Raw genomic sequence first — 20298 nt, forward strand, 5'->3', positions numbered from 1 at the left:
CTAATCAATGAATTGCACTGTGTCTCCAGTTTAACCCTATGTTGAAGATTCTCACTCTGGGAGCAATATTCTTAGGTCATTGTTTAATTTTTGGCTTCAAATTCAGGGAACCCAAAATGGTGGGAGAGACTAAGGAGGATAATTTCAGACTAAGGGTCATAAAATACAATGTAAACAGCAATCCATGAGGACTGTGGCATCTTTGCTTTAGGAGAGAGCATGACAAGAAGCTCCCAGGCAACAAGTGAAAAGTGGGCTAGCATAACAAATGGATTACTAGTTTGAGAAATCTTAAGATTTCTTTCACTATCAAACTTGTCCTGAAGGAGTTCCCACCTGATATCGGAAGCAATCCCACTTAAGCAAAAGCCACTTCATTAAAAAAATAATAAAAATTAAAGAAAATAAAAAAACGAAGGGACAGGCCAACTTTCCACAATTCTCAATCCTCTCCTTATCATGGGGCCATTAGAGACTCAAAAGTGGGTTTTATAAATAAAAGAGATTGAAGAAACACGCTAGAATTCACCTTAGGATGAATTCCATTTAAGCATTCCCAACAGATACCATTCTCTACTAAAGATTATTTCTTCAGCAGTAATTCTAGGGAAGTGCATATATTTGGTTAGGCAAAAAATTGGGGTGTGGGGAGTATCACTATTTTTAAGACTTTGCTTTTGACAAGAATGCAAACCCACACATTTAAAATTCTCTGTGTTGATTACTTTATTCAATTATACCCAACATCTCAGAATTATTTTTTTAATTTAATGTTTGAGCTGACATTAATGGGACTTAATGAACTTTATTTTGAATCAACTCTAAGCATATAAACACTTTAAAAAGGAGAAAGAGGAGTTGAATTCTTAGACAAGTTCATTTGAGGGGAATATACAAGAACTTCAAAACAACAATTTCCCCAAAGTACCTGCTGCTTGGACACTTTTTACTTTTCTGCAGAGAAAAGTCTGCTATCTACTAATAAGACCATTTTCTTTTTATTGTATTGTCCCTGGTACCTATGGGGCTAGATGTCTCTGTCCTGCTGGAGCTAGTTTGTAGGTATGTAACTCTGGTGGAAGGGAGGGCACAGGTCAGCTTAACATTTCCCTATCCTATTGAAGGCCAGATAAGGAAATTAAACTTGTTAGAGAGATACTAGGTAGAGGTCTTCATTGAAGAGAAGGGGAAGAGACAACATTTAACTTGTACACTATCCCGAGGCAATTCTCCTCTTTCCTAAGTCACAAAGTTTTGATGATTGTATACATAACCGTGATTTCCTAGAAGAGAACTACAGTGTCTCCATCTGCCATTAACATGAGGAGATTATATTGTATATGAATGGAAATAAAATGTGAAATAAAAATAAAATAAGATGTCAAACTCTTGGGGGCAGGCTATCTCTAAAAGTACGCAATTAAGGGGGTTATTTCTGCTCCAGCTAATACATTAACTATTCTCTCTCTGCTCCTGCCCATTCTGTACAATTATAAACTCTAGAAATAATGCAATAGGCAACCAAAAGAGGACTTGGAAAGGTAGAAAGAGGAAGGTGGACTGGTTAGGGACCTGAGAACTGTGTAAACAACAGAGAAGGGGACCCAGCCCAGCGTTTTCTGCCCCCCAACCTAACAACAGAAGACTGCTGGGTAGGCTTGTTCCTCTCTTGGATCAAAAGGGAATTCCTATTAGCATCAACAGTGAGCCGATCGGCTACAATGGGGGTGGGAGGTGAGGGGGGGTGTGTAAAGCCTAAAAGTAAGGCTCAATACAACATGCTGCCTTGACATTTTTAAAATCAGTAGGGCCTCAAATGGCCTACCTTTAAGTTCTCCTTACTCCTGTGCTCTCATGGATAAAGCTTTGAAGATGGAGGAATGGGGCATGAGCCAAGGAAAATTGTGGCTGGAAAGGACAAGGAAACAAACTTTTATCGAGCGCCTCCTGAAGAGAAAGCAACCCCACCTACACCTCAATTTTCCCAGGTAGGATGCATTTTTTGTATCTGAACTACAGAAACATAAGATGATGAATCTGTGTTGTTTTAAGCCACTAAGTCTGTTACAGCAGACATAGAAAATTAATATAGATTTCAGTACCTGGAAGCAGGGTGCTACTGTAACAAGTAAAAATGGAGAAACAGCTTTGGAATTGGGCAATAGGTAGAGCTTGGAAGAATTTTGAGGAATATGATAGAAAAAGCCCAGATTGTCTTGCATAGGCCATTAGTAGAACTGTGGATGAGAGAGATAACTAAGAAGGGAATCAGGAACATGGTGGAAAATACCTAAACCATTATAAGCAGACTTGGTAGAAAATATATAAGTTAGTCACTGCCAATGAGGACTCAAAGGAAATGAGGAGCATGTTACTGGAAACTGGAGGAAAGGGCAGTTTCTGGTATACAGTACAAAAAACTGAGCAGAATTGTGCCCTATAGTCAGATTCACTGAAATAACAGATGAAGGGAATTGAGCTAACCACCTGCTTTGCGCTGTGTAGTCTGACTCTGAGCCCAAGTTAAACGGGAAGAAGATCTGACTAACAAATTTAGAGGACCTTTCCATCAGCCTAGCTTGATTTTCAGAGTTCTGACAGAAGGGGAGAGACCACAAGATATTTACTCTAATATAACTGATAAGGGAGGAAAGCCTTCCAAAGACTGCAGGCCTCTTAATCTGTAAAACGAGAGAGCTGCACAAGCTCAGCGTCTCAGGCAGCAGACACATGAAATTGACTCACTACAGCAAGATCTACAAGGATGAGGCTGCACATAGGGCTTCAGAAAGCTCCTCAGGAGATTCTAGTGCCTGTCCCTAGTTACTTGGTTATTGTTTCCCAGACTGTTTCTTTTCCAAGACTCTTTATAGTTCTATTTTTTGAAAAGCATTTTATGACAATGAAAGCAACATAAAAGCAACTACCTATTATGAGAGTTTGAAAGGATCAAATCTAAACATGGCTGAAACCAAAATCTTGATAGTCATTTTAACTGTAGAACACTTGAACAACAAACAAATCTCTTATAAAGAGGTAACTGTAGGGGCTATCTACTATATCAGCAAAAGGAAATTAATTTCACAGTTTCTAAGAAAGATTCATTTAAACTATCTAAAAACAAACACAACTCTTCCAATATCATTCCATACCCATTAGGATGGCTATAATTAAAAAAAAAAAAAAGTGTTAGGATGTGGAGAAATTAGGACCCTCATACATTGCTGGTGGAAATGTAAAACGGCTCAGTCACTGTAGAAAACTTTGACAGTTCTTCAGAAACTTAAACATAGAATTACCATATGACTCAGCAATTCAACTTCGAGTTATACACCTGGAAGGACTGAAAACAGATACTCAAATACATCTGTACATGTAGTATTATTCATAATAGCCAAAAGAAACAACCAAAATGCCCATCGATGCATGAAGGCTAAACAAACTGTAGTATATACATACAATAGAATATTATTCAGCCAATGAAAGGGATGAAATACTGATACAGTGTATAATACGAACTTCAAAAACAATATGCCAGGTGAAAGAAGCCAGACCAAAAAAAATTGTACGTTTTTTTTGTAATATCGTATGATTCCTTTTAAATGAAATATCCAGAAGCGGCAAATTCATAGAGATAGAATGTAAATTGGTGATTGTCAGGAGCTAGGAGATGGGGGAGCAGGGAGTAATGGCTTAATGGGTACCAGGTTTCCTTTTGGTATGATAAAAATATGTTGGAACTAGAAAGAGATGATGATTGCCCAACATGAGTACACTGAATGTCACTGAATTTTTCATGTTAGAAGGGCTAATTTTATATGAATTTCACCTCAATAAAATATAAATAAAAAAATTCTTTCTTCCAAATCTGCTATGACAACTAATAATTCTGATTTTGATTATTCTACCCTTCTTTATTTTGCTCTCTTTCTTAACAAGAATACTAGGCAAAGGTTAACAAAGAATAGAATTAAAAATGGCAAATGGCAGAAGGAAAACCATATTACCTAGAAAATGTACAATTTATAATTTAATTTAAAAATTGACTGCATTCTTTCCCTCAAGCTAAACGAAATGGTGGAAACTAAAAGCTTCCCAGTGCCTTACACCACACTGTGAATTTTCTTTCTAAATACAAGAAAGTGCCAGTTTTAGTATGCATATCAAATACAAACTGTCTAAATCATCCTGTGATAATAAATGGATTATTATATTAGCAAATTGTTTTACTGCCCAGCAGGAATCATGAAGAGCAACTTGGTAAATTTTGAGGCTTTCATTTTAAATCAAAGATTTAACAACATTGGTAAATGATGCATTTTTTGAAGTGATTTTCACACTTTCACAGCAATGGTACTGACCAGTTTTTATAGAGGACAGCATATTCTTTGGATTGTATCTTTTCAATGAAAAATATTGTTAAATAATTTTTCCCCAATTGTGACTATCAAAAGCAATATCTTCAAAAGGAAATGGTTTTTCCAGACTATGCATCCCCTCAAAAAAAAAAAAAAAAGGAAATAGCTGATCATTTTTTTTATAATTATCAATTTTAAATCATGTTACATTTACAGGTTTTGAAAATAACTGTGTTTTCTACAATACTCTGGAAGAAATAAATAAAGCATCTCTCTTTTTTAAGGCTATCCTACTTTTAAAACATTCTCACACATCTCAAAGTGCTCACTGACATATAATGCTTATGGAAATTATAATTTCTACTTAGCACAAAGGTAGATGTTTTAAATATTTATCCATAGAAAAATTTATACAATCATTTTAATTTTAATTGCTAAACTAGAAAGCAATTTAGAAAATGCTTAAATGAAACATAAAACAATCACATTAAACATATCCAGGTGAGTCATTTTAAAATACAGTTCATATGGGATGGCTGGCTTAAGAAGTTATATGAGAAGTTTCAATCTGCTATACTGGCTATATATGTAACTCTTACAAAAGTTAACATCGGAACATTTCTAGAAATGTAATACTTAAATCCAAACACAAGATATAAATGTATTAAGTTATTCCACTCCACACTGGAAATGTTGCTCTTTTAGGTTGAAAAAAAATACATATATTTGGAGGTGATGATTTTTCTTCTTTCTCATATAGCGACACAGATTCAGAGTGATTTTTCACATTTTGAAATACCTATATATTCAAATTATTATGGTACTCACAGCATTTAATAGAAATTCATGCTTTCAGCGAGATTACCTTAAACAATCTAGTAGCCGTCACCCAGCACGTCCTACTCTGCTCTTCCTCTGCACAGAGCATTCTCAGGTCTCGGGGCCCTCCCGCTTTGCTAGGCTAGAAGGCCACAGCACATTGTTTATCGTTAATGCATATCTCGAAGGTAACACCTGTTGAAATAAAAACCACTAAAATTCTCCTATATATGAGAGAAAGCTGTCTCTTTTAAAAGCAATTAAGAGAAACTCAAGCTTACCTAAAAGGCTGAGGCTTGCTTTATTCATCTATCAAAATATTAAGCCTGTACCTTAAAGCAGAATCCATAGTTAGTCGGCGCTCCATATTTTTTTTTGCCTGCCAGTGACACACAAATATCACTATTGCCAAATTCGCTGAAAAACTGCAAATGCCGTGGTTCCTTAAAAAAAAAAAAAAAAGGTATGCTGAAATGGATACATAATTTTATACTTTCTTTTTTGTATTCTTAGTATATTACATAATATATAGGTTGGCAAAACTTATTCCAAATAGAAAATCAGTATAATCTCACAGAAGCAAAAGGCAGGAAAAATTCTATCCTTAAATAACCAAGAACTGCACACAACTTTACTTTATTTGGGAAATGTCCGTTTGCTAATTATAGCTTCCAATAATACAAGAAAATATATCTTTCTGTCTAAAAATTATTCTTTTTCACCACCACTGCACGTAATCTGAGGGAGAGAAGATAGCAAAAAAAGAGCTTTTCAAAATGTTTTCCTTATCCCACATCCAAATGATGACAGTTCAACGAAGGGAAGAAAGCTGGTCTGAGCTTCTGCAACAGTTAGAGGACAAAAAAGGAGAAAGTAAGGATAAATCCTGCTCCATGATCGTCCCTTATGTCTGTATAATACACCCCAGGAAACAAGGAGAGGCTGCATGACTGTCTTCCTTTACAAAAAGAAGGAAGTCAGTACATCTAAGTTTAGGGAAATTACCTCGCATGGAGCATGTCTGATTTTCAAGGCAAAGTGGAATCATGAAAGTCTATTTTTTTTTTCTTTGGGAAATCCATGAGATTTACAGTTGTTATGGGAATCACTAGGTCATATTATTCTCCGTCAGGTTAATAACTTGGAGAAGTGCTTAATCCTGGAGTTGAAAGTATAATCAAAACTGACGGAAACACGTTTGTACTCCAAAACCTTGCCACTCAAAGCGTGGCCTCAGAGCGACAGCAGCAGCATCACCTGGTAGTTTGTTAGAAATGTAAATTCTCAGGGCCTGCCACAGACCTATTGAACCAGAATCCACATTTTAAAAAGATCCCCTGATGATACAAATGCACATTAACATTTGAGAAGCAGAATATTCAGCAATGTGAGCAAACCCACTTGAAACCAAGTAAGCAATTTCAGTTATTTATGAGGAGGCTGTCCCATCTCTGATAGCTGGTAGAGGGCCTCTCTATATATCAGTGTTCTTAGGCATTTTGATATAATAACTAATTCTAGTTCCTAACAGCATAGGAAAATCAGGCAGAAAAATTGTTACAGTCCAACTTAGAATCTCTTGGAACAAGGGTGGAAGAAGGAGAAAAGTACTCTTATTGTCATAGGTTATAAATCTTCATTTCTTCCTAGAAACTATTTATTGCCTGTTACTTGGGGATGAAGAGATGCAGCTACTCACAAATAGGAGCTGGGGCCTGCAGTGTACACAGAGGTAGAGAGATTAGCAGTATAACCTGGGACAAAAAGAGAAAGTGTGAACTATGTTGGATTTCAAAGATCTGTAGGTTCAGGATAAAGAGAGAGGGAGTGAATTCAAGGCTGGGAGAAAATGAGCAGTGTATGTGGTACTATAATAAGAGAATCAAGAATTTGTCAAAAGATGCATGTTGAAACTACTTATGTTGAAACTGAATAGTTAGGTGTGAAACATTATGTAAATTGTTTGGAATTAAAAAAAAATTACCAACTCTTGACATCACTTAATCAAGTTATAAATACAACAAGTAAAATCCATTTTATTTCTTTTGGTTTGTTTTCTTATTTTTGTAAAATCCATTTTAATATGCCATTAATATATTATTCATAACATCAGTAATACTTCAACTCACCTTTGATGTTCCTTTAGTAGAAAAATATAAACCAGATCTTCTTAGAAGGAAGTAAGTCTTTTTCCAGGACTTCTTTCCCTGTTCTTTTGCATGTAAGAAGCCATGGATTTCAGGATATGTGCTTGAACTCAGAAACATCTGGAAGAAAAAAATCCAATACTCTTATACCGTTACTGAATCAATGATAATGGAGCCTTATAATGATTATATTAAGATTTTAAACATGAGCATGTAAAATCAAAGTGTTAATACTACTTATCCTGTTATGGAAATGACTCTAGCTAGCTAGCTAGCAGCTAAAGAAAATAAGACTTTTGAAAACATGAGGCAAGTTCCAAATGAAAATACGTTCACAAAATATAATTTCTAAGTGATCAGTACTTAGCCAATCACCAAAATCATTAACCATTTCAATGTCCACGTGAAAAGCTGGAATTCATGTATAGAGTTAAGTTGTGATACTTTTCATCCTCTTCCATAATTTTCCTTGAGATTACAGGTTTACCTATAAACTTCATTAAGGTGTAAGATCACAGTCCTGATTTCAACTGTCATGAAAGAAGTTAAGCCAATTTCCCCTCCTTGATGAGGGGGTAAAACATACTGTCTCATCTTCTGTGGGTCTCAGTGTAGGGTGGGTGTAAGTGTGGGTGATCTGCATCAAATAGCAACTACTTCACATGGTCTTCTGCAAAGGGACCTCGTCACCGCACTATCAAAAGGTGGAGTCTTTCACCAACTTGCTGAATCTGGGGCTACGTTGATTAACATACGGTGGAAGTAGCATTCTGCTCGTTCTACATTCAGCCCTTAACTGGCCTGGTGTATTCTACTTCTCGACCCTTGGAAGCCAGATGCCATATAAGAAATGCAACTACTTTGAGACTGCCATGCTTATGGTAAGAAGGTAAGAAGTCCAATCCAAATGTAATGACCCTGGAGGGTGAGACATCATGAGGAGAGAGAAGGCAAGAGGCACAGAGGCACATGTAGTGAAAAATTCATCTTGGAAGGTGAGTCTTATCGCCAACCATCGAGTCAGTGTGCATTAAGATGACACACCCAGCTAAACCCTTCCCAAATCTCTGACCCACAGAATTGTTGGCAAAATATAAGTAGGTGTTATAAGCATTATAGTTTGGAATAGTTTGTTATACAGTAGTGATTAACTGAGACAGTGGGCTGGACAGGAAAATGAGAACGAAAAGGAATAGTTTCTTCTGAGTGTACTCAGTGTCCTTAATGAGACCGTGGAAATGCATTAGTGTCTCATTAAAAGAAGAAAATAGAAAGCCTTATAAATTAACAAATGCGAGATGGAAAAACAGAAAGTAAGAGACTAGCTAAAACAATGTAACGTTTTTAAAAGCTACTCAGGGAAATGCTAGTAGTACATATTTACTCTTTTTAAGTAAATTACTATGAATTTTTTTAATTTAATGATCCACAGATATTAATTAATTGATGCAAAACAGGGCAATTCAGTTTTTTAGTCTGAGTACTTTTCAAGTTATTAAATCAAACCAATTAAATTTTAAAAAAGGAGTCATAGAGGTCACTCTAGGAATAAAAAGGAAGCTTTTAGAAAGTGAAAACATTGCCTCATTGGAGAGAAGAGGTCAGGGGCATGCGCAGGACTGTCTGATTCTCAAATCTATGCCTTTCCTTGTTTTTATACTTTAACATAAAAATAATATAACTTTATTAGGGGAGGATTCAGTAAGAAAAACTCAAATCTGCTACCCTTTCCTAATATAGTGGTGAAACGTTCAGATGGGCTGTGATCTGGGATCCCTGCGGCACTGCAGCTAAGGTCATTGACTCTGATACTCTGAGAGGGTTCACTGTGAAAACCTACTGCATACTAGCAGGTTTTGGAATAATCTCTTGAGCCTAATCACATTTTAAAATATTCTGATATGCTAAAATGAAAAATAACCTATTAAAAAGCCCATAAAAACATTATCTGTGATAGATATGCCTGCCCAATATGCTGAGTATCAGAGCTATACCAGAAATATTGAAAGTTTCTTCATTAAACATAAAAAAACAATGAGTGGTTTTGGAGATATTCAAGGCTTAACTCAAACAACAAATGTTAAAGACATTACTTAATATTAACTTATTAACAACAACCATAGACTTTTTGATATGTAATCTACTAATTATCAAAATAAAGAAAAATAAAATGAAATAACTGGTTACTCTCTTGCTGTAATGTAAATTTTGTAGAAAATAACCTCAACCAACTGCTAATTTAGAAGAAATGAACCCAATAGACACAAAACTAAAGAAATTTTTTAATTAAATAACTAGTATTCTTAATTTGCAAGGGCTATTTCACAATTGTAGTCAGTATTTCCATTACAGCTATTACAATTTTTAGTATATTAAATAGATATGTTTTATATAATTTTCTACCTTACATTTAATTGCTAAATATTTTATCACAGATAGGATTTAGGGAGTTAGTATAAAAGCTAATGCCAGGTATCTATTAGTAAAATGTCTGCAATTTTCAAGGAATTCTGATGTTTAGAAGAATAACATATATCTACAAATATATTTCGGCAAACTTCTTTTCATGATACACAATTTTTAATGTATAAAATCCTAGGCAAAACTGGGAAGAATATTGCTAGGGTAAGATTTTATTGACTGGAATTCATTACTCAATTTTTTTCCTTCTTTTTCTTTTTAGTTCCATCAAAAATTAGTAATTCAAGGCATAACACTTCAAACTCTGGGTTTGTATAAATAAGAACCTCAAAGTTTCCCTTTATTATGGTATTAGTTACATATTTAATAAAAATATATTTTACCTGCAAAATCTTTGTGGGGGATATTTCACCATTAGTCTCAGTTGCAAAAGACACCATATGCTCTGGAAAAAAATACTGACAAAAAGAGACAGGTTAAGTTATCCCCCTGGTAGAAAAGATTCAATTATGACCAATATAGTGGTCTAAAGCAAAATTTCTTTAAACTATTGCATCTAAAATCCACCTAAAGTGCCTTTCAGAAAATGCAAAACCTTGGACTCTATCCTCAGGGAGGTATTTTAAGGAGAAGGTTGGAGTAGGGTCCAAGGATTCCCCAATACTCTCAGCTGATACTGAAGCTCGGTGACCCGCATACTTCAAGTTCCAAATCCCTTCCCTATAGTTGACCTTGTGCTTTCTCTCGTATTTCTTCCCTGAACTTATGATCACTCTAGCAGACACTGAAGGACTACTGACCACATCTTACAAAACCAAGGCTGAGAGGCTGGGCATGCACAAGATCACAACCCACACAACAGAGAAACCAGGACTTAAGCCAAGGCTGGGAAGCTGAAAGTCCAGTCCTTTCCACCTTCTGTTTTCTAAATTTGTTTGTTCATTGAAATCATCCAGGCCAGTTGTTTAAAAAAGGAATTCCCAAGCCTCTCTCCTACAGTTTATGACTCATTAGGTCTGGGCAGGACCTTCCTAAAGTCTGCATTTTTAACAAGCACCGCTTTCCCTCGTCCAGGTAATTTTTGTGATCACACAAGTTTGGGAAAATGTATTTCTACTATACTTCCTCTAGGACAGGGATTTTTCAACAGCAGTTCTATTGACAATTTGGTCTGATAATTCTTTCTTGTGGGGGCCATACTGTGCATTGTAGCTGTTCACCAGCATTCCTTGCCTGTAACCACTAGCGCCTCCTCCTCAACTGTGACAGCCAAAAGTCTCCAGGCACTATCAAATCGCCCTCAGTTAAGAAACACTGCTTCAGGTTTAGGAAAGGAATGCCAGCCGTGTAAAGAAAGCAAAAACAAAAACCTAAACCACATTCCTCTAATGATGGCTTTTAAATTCTTGCTTTGAATAAAGACTCACAACAAGAAAACACTTGCCCTTCAAATTGTAATTCTATTTAATTTTTATTAAAATCTTATTTTCTTTGTCAAAGATCATCCCATTATATTTCTATTAATAGACTAAAATAAAAGAGAATGTAAGAGGTCTTCCAGGGTTTGAAAATATTCTATTATGGTGTGTATCATATATTTTTCATAAAGGATAATTTCGATCCAATTATCCAAAACTTAGTGCAAAAATACGCTACAGCTGCAGAGACAAAAACAATTTAAAATAATGAGCCCAGGGGTTATTCTGACTTCTCCAGATCCCTTGTCTTCATTAGAATGTGACATACATTTATTTTCTTTAAAGAGAGCTGTAATGAAAGTAGTATTTACAAGATAATGCACTGGTCTTTATCTCACTTCTACTTTGCTCAGTAATTGTTCCATTGAAAAGAAAACAATTTGAAGCTGCCAGATTCATGTCAATCTTAAATTTCTGGCTGAGTTACAATTAATAATTATCAATCTGTTTTAACTTTAGAAAGTTTCTAATTTAAATTTCCTAAATTTTGTGAAAAGTATTAATCTATAGTATTAGATTCTGTTTAATGATACATAATTAATTTCCAAATCAAGGTTATTATAGTTCTTTTTTTCCTAAAAGAGAATAAAAAGCAATTTTTCTTAAACTGGGTTTCTTAGCAACTTTAAACAACTAATCCAAAACTCTCTCGATTTAGATTTTGTAAGCATGCTTAAAAAAATGTCATCTGTACATTTGAATCTCTGCCTATGAAGTTGACTAATCCTTGCTAAGTAAGAAGAAATGTGATTATAATCTTAAGAGATGGAAATTCTTACCTACAATTTACCAATAGAGACTCTCTCCATAACATAAAATTAAATAAAATTTAACTGGTTCATTTATTTTCAATAACCATTTAGAGGAATTTCACTTACCATTGGGTTTTTAAAGAACTCATACTTGGCGTAATTTTTTCTAAAGTATAACTTATTTTCTTCTTCCATTCCCCAATTAGATAGCACTTCAATCACGAGTTCATGGTCTTCTACTGTTCTTTCTGTAAAGAACGCTTATGTAAGTATGTTGAAAGACAGACAAAAACACAAATATATACATATGCCAATGCAGACATATAAAATATATTATGTAAACATAACAACTCAATTCAGAAATAAAGCTATATTGATGAAATTTCTCATCAATTTTGAATTAGTAATGTTGATTTTATACCAAAGCAGACTGTAACTTGAGAAAAAATGACTAAGATATGACAATGACTTGTCCCTAATTCTCGGTCTCCTTTAGTTGCTATGTAAATTACAGTATAAGTTTGATAACAAATTTGCAGTCAGAATATGAGAGCTAATTTTTTTCTCTAGTTCATCATGATGCCAACATTAAAATATTTTTTTCAAGATTTAACAATTCATTCCATCAAGAGATGGAGAATTTTGACAGGTTCAAACAGATAATCTAGATAACTGAGAACAATTAAAATAGATACTTTAAAAAAAAGTTCTTAATGAAAGTAGATACAATTTTTAAGAAGACTAATTTCCCGTGGCACTTTATAGTTTTAAAACTAGTATTAAGGTACATGTATTTAATATTTACAATGAAGGTAATTAGGTATGATGGAAAGCCATTTAGTAGGAAAAGCACTTAATGGAAGTAAGCAATGTCATCTGTAAACAGAAGAACATGATATGCACAATTTCTATTTTAATAAGAAATTATAATGTTCACATAAGTATTATTCATTATAGCTCCAATTAGAAACTACTCAGATGCTTACAAACATAAGAATGAATAAATAAATATGTAACAGTCACACAGTGGAATATAAAATACAGCAACATGTAATAACATGGATAAATTTCACAATATTATATTAAATGTAAGAAGTCAGACACAAAAAGTTCATACTTAGGATTCCATTTATGTAAGGTTCAAAACAGGCACATTAATCTATAGTGCTCGACTCACGATAATAGGGAGAGTGGGTGGGAAGGGGCATGAGGAGAACCCCTGGGGTGGGGTAATATTCTGTCTCTTGATCCGAGTGTTGGTAACTCAGGGACAAGTCATATCTGAGAATTCACCAAGTTGTCCACACATGGTTTGCTCATTTTTCTTAATGTATGTTCTATTTCAAATGAGGGTAGAAAAAAATGTAACTGTGAGATTACTAATGCAAATTGGGAAATGTAGACGAGCCAAATAAGGAATATAGAAATTCTCTGCTTTCTTAGGTACTTGTAGGACCTTTTAGAAAAGTATCTGTGCCTCAGAAATTCAACACCCAATAGCAGTCTCTAACTTACAACAACCTAACCTTTGAAAGTAATGTCATACTTAAATAGAAACTTATTCATCTGAAAGGAAGTTCTTGTAAGAATGCTCAATGAATATGGATGACTTGGAGCTACGTGTATAGTAACACTCAGGGTTCTGTCTCTGATTGCTCTTTTTCTGTCTCAATGTCTGGCTCCCTTAGCTCCCTCTCCCTTCTACAACTCAGGCCTTGGCTCAATACTTTTCTTTCTCCCTATGTCAGCTGGAATGAAATCTCTAGCTACAACTGCTTTTGTGTAAGCTTCAGTTCTATTAGACTCCCCACCACCTCAAATACAGTTTTTCTAAATCCAAAGTCGTCTACCTTTTACCACCCAAACTTTCTCCTCCTTAATTCTATCTCCTTCTAAAAGTGACTTTTATTAGTGTCACTTTTCCCATATTTTCTTAAAAGAAATGGAGAGTTAAAACAATCTTTGTTGCTCGCCTTCCAGGCAGAAGACCAGGGTTCAATTCCCAGACCTTACATCTGCCCCCCACCACCCCCAAAACAAAACAAAACTAACCTTTGCATTTTTTTCTACCTCTGCACCAAGTCCAAATGATTCCCAGATATCAATGATTCTTCCTCCCAGTATCTCCCACACAATCAACAACCCCTACCTTCCAATTCCCATTTTCTTGTACATTCTCGTAACAAATCTCCAAACTTCAATTTCTCCTTCTTACAATCCAACCTGGACACTGAAATAACAGCAAATCACCTAAAATATTTGAATCAATATGACCCCTGCTCAAAAAGCTTCTTCTAAATCCTACGGTCTACATCTGTCATGGTTAGGGACATGTGTCAATTTGACCAAGTTGTGGTACCTGTTTATCTGATTGGGCAAGTGCTGGCCTGTCTGTTGCAATGAGGACATTTCATAGGATTAGGTCATGATCACGTCAGCTACATCCACAGCTGATTCCATTTGTAATCAGCCAAAGGGGCGTGTCTTCTGCAATTAGTGATGCTAAATGCAATCATGGGAAGCCTTTTAAGGAGGACTCAGAGGAGACAGGCTGCATTCCTGCTTTGGCTGGTGAGCCTCTTCTGTGGAGTTCATCCAGGCCATCCATTGGAGTCATCGGCTTCGCAGCCTGCCCTGTGGATTTTGGACTCTGCGTTCCTACAGTCATGTGAGACACTTTCATAAATTTTATATTTGCAAGTGTTCCCTGTTGATTCTGTTTCTCTAGAGAACCCTAACTAATACATCTTGGTACCAGGAGTGGTTCTTAAGAAACAGAATCTTAAAAATGGGTTTTTATGAATGGTTTTCTACTCGGACTGGACTCAGAGACACTAAGGACTCTGATTCCCATAATCAGAATGACACTCCCAATCCATGGAGTGAGTTGGCAAAGGAGATAGTCAAAATATCATCATTCGATTCTCCTTATGCTTCACTTGTATGAAGCCAGACTCTGGGGGATAATGTTTTTGACACCTTTACAGTGTTTTGTAGAAATAAGAGTTATAGAGATGTTGGTTGGTTGTTGTTAGATACACTGTCTACATTAAGGGGCGAAAGGGATGGGCTTAAGGCTTCAAACGAGAAGCTTAAGCGCCGTCTGAAAGATGTAGACGTTTCTATGAGTATCCTGAAGGAAAATCTTATTTCCTGTAACCGTAGACTTGAAATCTCTGAAAATCAGACTCAGAATCTTATTGTTAGAGTAGTAACTTTACAACGTAAACTGAAATCTCAGTCTTGCATGGTGTCTGCCGTTAAAGTGAGGGCATTGATTGGAAAGGAGTGGGACCCTGAAAAATGGGATGGTGACATATGGATTGATAATGATGTTGGGGGTGAGGTTGAAACCCTAGGCCATGCTGAGTCTTCTCTAGATAACCCTGTAATAGTCTGCCCTGAGGACATAGCCGCCCCACCTCCAGCCTGCCTTGAGAATTGGTCACCCAACCTCTTCCTGAAGGGATTAGCCCGAGAGTGATTAATCCTGTTTCACCAGATGAAACTGCAAATGAAGGCCCTGAAGCAAATAGCTTGGGAGATACTTCTAATTCTTTTCATGACCCACCGCCACCACCCCTCATTTCTTCTAGACCTATACCTAGACTAAAGTCCCAACAGACCCCTAAAGGTGAGGTACAAAGTATCACACATGAGGAGGTACATTATACTCCAAAAGAACTGTGTGAGTTTTCCAATTTATATAGACAGAAATCAGGGGAATGTGTGTGGCAATGGATTTTAAGAGTGTGGGATAATAGTGGGAGGAATATAAGGCTAGATCAGGCTGAATTTATTGATATGGGCCCCCTAAGCAGAGATTCTGCATTCAATGTTATAGCTCGAGCGGTTAGAAATGTGTTAACAGCTTGTTTGGGTGGTTGGTTGAAACATGGATCAAAAGCTGGCCAACATTACCTGAGGTTGAAATGCCAGAACTGCCCTGGTATAATGCAGATGAGGGGATCCAGAGGCTTAGAGAGATTGGAATGTTAGAGTGGATTTATCATGCAAAGCCTGCTCTTACACCCCAGGAATGTCCAGAGTCAGAACCTTTTACCAGAACAGTGAGAAATAAATTTGTGAGACTAGCACCATCATCCCTAAAGAGCTCTGTGGTTGCACTTCTCTGTAGGTCAGATATTACTGTAGGAACTGCTGTCACTAAGCTGGAATCCTTAAACACAATGGGGATTACAGGATCTCAAGTTGGCAGAAGCCAGGTGGCAGCACTTAATCACCAAAGACAGGGTAGACGCAGCTATTTTAATAGACAGCAAACTCAAAGGAGGCATCAAAATTATATGACACGCAGAGATTTGTGGCATTGGCTAGTAAATCATGGGGTACCTAGAAATACAATAGAAGGGCAGTCTACTAAATTCTTGTTGGAGCTGTATAAACAAAAGAGTTCTAGGTCAAGGGAACAGAAGTCTAACCTGAATTACAAAAACACAGAGTCATGGCCCCTTAATCAATTTCCAGACTTGAAACGGTTTACAGACCCTGAGCCCCTTGAATGAAGGGGAGGCCAGGTCCCTATGGGGGAGAAACCTGTTACACTGCCACAAATTTATGCTGTTAATCTTCCTCTAAGTCTTCCCCAAGGAGACCAACGGCCTTTTACCAGGGTAACTGTGCACTGGGGAAAAGGAAATAATCAGATATTTCAGGGATTATTAGACACTGGTTCAGAAGAGACATTAATTCCAGGAGACCCAAAACGTCACTCTGGACCACCAGTCAGAGTGGGGGCTTATGGAGGCCAGGTGATCAATGGAGTTTTAGCTCAGGTCCGTCTCACAGTGGTTCCAGTGGGCCCCCGGACCCATCCTGTAGTTATTTCCCCAGTTCCAGAATGTATAATTGGCATAGACATACTGAGCAACTGGCAGAATCCCCACGTTGGTTCTCTAACTCATGCAGTGAGGGCTATTATGGTGGGAAAGGCCAAGTGGAAGCCACTAGAACTGCCCCTACCAAGCAAAATAGTAAATCAGAAGCAATACTGTATTCCTGGAGGGATTGCAGAGATTACTGCCACTCTTAAGGACTTGAAAGATGCAGGGGTGGTGATTCCCACCACATCCCCATTCAACTCTCCTATTTGGCCTGTGCAGAAAACAGATGGGTCTTGGAGAATGACAGTGGATTATCATAAACTCAACCACGTGGTAACTCCAATTGCAGCTGCTGTTCCAGATGTAGTATCATTGCTTGAGTAAACCAATACATCCCCTAGTACCTGGTAGGCAGCTATTGATCTGGCAAATGATTTTTTTTCAATAGCTATTAGTAAGGACCACCAGAAACAGTTTGCTTTCAGCTGGTAAGGTCAGCAATATACTTTCACTGTCCTACCTCAGGGGTATATCAACTCTTCAGCCCTATGTCATAATCTTGTTCGCAGAGACCTTGATCGTTTCTGCCTCCCACAAGACATCACACTGGTCCATTATATTGATGATATCATGTTGATTGGACCTAGTGAGTAAGAAGTAGCAACTACTCTAGATTTACTGGTAAGGCATTTGCGTGTCAGAGGATGGGAGATAAATCCAACAAAAATACAGGGGCCTTCCACCTCAGTAAAATTTCTAGGTCTCCAGTGATGTGGGGCATGTCGAGATATCCCTTCTAAGGTGAAGGATAAGTTGCTGCATCTGGCCCCTCCCACAACCAAAAAAGAGGCACAATGCCTAGTTGGTCTTTTTGGATTTTGGCAACAACATATTCCTCATTTGGGTGTGCTACTCCAGCCCATTTATTGAGTGACCAGAAAAGCTGCTAATTTTGAGTGAGGACCTGAACAAGAGGAGGCTCTGGACAGGTCCAGGCTGCTGTACAAGCTGCTCTGCCACTTGGGCCATATGATCCAGCAGATCCAATGGTGCTGGAAGTGTCAGTGGCAAATAGAAATGCTGTCTGGAGCCTTTGGCAGGCCCCTATAGGAGAATCACAACGCAGACCCTTAGGATTTTGGAGCAAAGCCTTACCATCTGCTGCAGATAACTACTCTCCTTTTGAGAAACAGCTTTTGGCCTGCTACTGGACGCTTAACCATGGGCCACCAAGTTACTATGAGACCTAAGCTGCCTATCATGAGTTGGGTGTTGTCTGACCCACCAAGCCATAAAGTTGGGCGTGCACAGCAGCACTCTATTGTAAAATGGAAATGGTATATACGAGATAGAGCCAGAGCAGGTCCTGAAGGTACAAGTAAGTTACATGAAGAAGTGGCACAAATGCCCATGGTTTCCACTCCTGCTGCTACATTACCTTCTCTTTCCCAGACCAGAGCTATGGCCTCTTGGGGAGTTCCTTAAGGTGAATTGACTGAGGAAGAGAAAACTCAGGCCTGGTTTACAGATGGTTCAGCACAATATGCAGGTACCACCCGAAAGTGGACAGCTGCAGCATTACAACCCCTTTCTGGGGTGTCCTTGAAGGACAGTGGTGAGGGGAAATCCTCCCAGTGGGCAGAACTTCGATCAGTGCACCTGGTGGTTCATTTTGCTTGGAAGGAAAACTGGCCAGAAGTGCGTTTGTATACTGACTCATGGGCTGTTGCTAATGGTTTGGCTGGATGGTCAGGGACTTGGAAAGACCATAATTGGAAAATTGGTGATAAAGAGGTCTGGGGAAGGAGTATGTGGATAGACCTTTCTGAGTGGGCTAAAAACATGAAGATATTTGTGTCCCATGTGAATGTACACCAGAGGGTGACTTCAGCAGAGGAAGATTTTAATAATCAAGTGGATAAGATGACCCATTCTGTGGATACCAGTCAGCCTCTCTCCCCAGCAACTCCTGTTATTGCCCAATGGGCTCATGAACAAAGTGGTCATGGTGGTAGGGCTGGAGGTTATGCATGGGCTCAGCAACATGGACTTCCACTTACCAAGGCTGACCTGGCTACAGCCACTTCTGAGTGCCCGATCTGCCAGCAGCAGAGACCCACACTCAGTCCCTGATATGGCACCATTCCCCGAGGTGACCAGCCAGCTACATGGTGGCAGGTTGATTACATTGGACCACTCCCTTCATGGAAGGGGCAGCGATTTGTTCTAACTGGAATAGACACATACTCTGGATATATGTTTGCTTTCCCTGCACACAATGCTTCTGCCAAAACTACCATCCGTGGGCTTACACAATGCCTTATCCATCGTCATGGTATTCCACATAGCATTGCTTCGGATCAAGGAACACAGTTCACAGCAAATGAAGTGCGGGAATGGACACATGCTCATGGAATTCTCTGGTCTTACCATGTTCCCCATCATCCAGAATCAGCTGGATTGATAGAATGGTGGAATGGCCTTTTGAAAACTCAATTACGGTGCCAACTAGGTGGCAAAAATTTGAAAGGCTGGGGTAATGTTCTCCAGGAAGCTGTGTATGCTCTGAATCAGCGTCTGCTGTATGGTGCTGTTTCTCCCATAGCCAGGATCCATGGGTCCAGGAACCAAGGGGTGGAAATGGGTATGGTACCACTCACTATTACCCCTAGTTATCCACTAGGAAAATTTTTGCTTCCCGGCCCTGCTACCCTGAGTTCTGCTGGTCTACAGGTTTTAGTTCCAAAACGGGGTGTGCTTCCTCCAGGAGAAACAACAGTGATACCACTGAACTGGAAGTTAAGATTGCCAGCTGGTCACTTTGGGCTACTTATGCCTCTGGATCAACAAGCCAAGAAGGGGATTACATTATTATCTGGGGTAATTGACCCTGACTATCATAAGGAAGTAGGACTGCAACTACATAATGGAGGTAAAGAAGAGTTTTCTTGGAATATAGGAGATCCCCTAGGGCATCTATTAGTACTACCATGCCCTGTGATTAAAATCAATGGAAAACTGCAATAACACAATCCAGGCAGGACTACGAATGGCTCTGAAACTTCAGGAATGAAGGTTTGGGTCACCCCACCAGGCAAAGAACCACGGCCAGCTGAAGCGCTTGCTGAGGGTAAAGGAAACATGGAATGGGTAGTGGAAGAAGGTAGTGATAAATATGAACTTCGACCATGTGATCAGTTACAGAAACGAGGACTGTAATGCTGTTTTGTTCATGTTATACTATTTAAGTTGTAAGATATCAAGTTTAAGAATGAATGTTGCCCAAGGATTTGCACCCTATTTTGGAGAGATTTAATGTGTTTCCAGTTATATGCAGGACAGTTGAGTATTGTCAGGTAAAAGAAAAAAATGTGTGCTTATTTGTTTTCATTTGAAAATTAAGTATGGTTTAAGGTGATATATATATAGGTGCCAAGTTGACAAGGGGTGGACTGTCATGGTTAGGGACACGTGTCAAC

General features: G+C 37.9%; 1 protein-coding gene across 2 annotated transcripts in view; it reads right to left on the reverse strand.

Annotated features, from left to right (window-relative positions):
• Window positions 1–20298, reverse strand: part of GRB14 (growth factor receptor bound protein 14) — a 154498-nt gene that overhangs the window by 17439 nt on the left and 116761 nt on the right. For both annotated transcript variants that reach the window (XM_077154020.1, XM_077154021.1), the window contains 5 exons: window positions 12102–12223; window positions 10129–10203; window positions 7307–7444; window positions 5510–5620; window positions 5224–5319 (listed from right to left, as the gene is read on the reverse strand). In XM_077154020.1, the coding sequence (XP_077010135.1) occupies window positions 5224–5319; window positions 5510–5620; window positions 7307–7444; window positions 10129–10203; window positions 12102–12223 (542 nt within the window). The remainder of the gene's footprint in view (window positions 1–5223; window positions 5320–5509; window positions 5621–7306; window positions 7445–10128; window positions 10204–12101; window positions 12224–20298) is intronic.

This window comes from Tamandua tetradactyla, chromosome 3, assembly GCF_023851605.1.
Source record: "Tamandua tetradactyla isolate mTamTet1 chromosome 3, mTamTet1.pri, whole genome shotgun sequence".
NCBI lineage: Eukaryota > Metazoa > Chordata > Mammalia > Pilosa > Myrmecophagidae > Tamandua > Tamandua tetradactyla.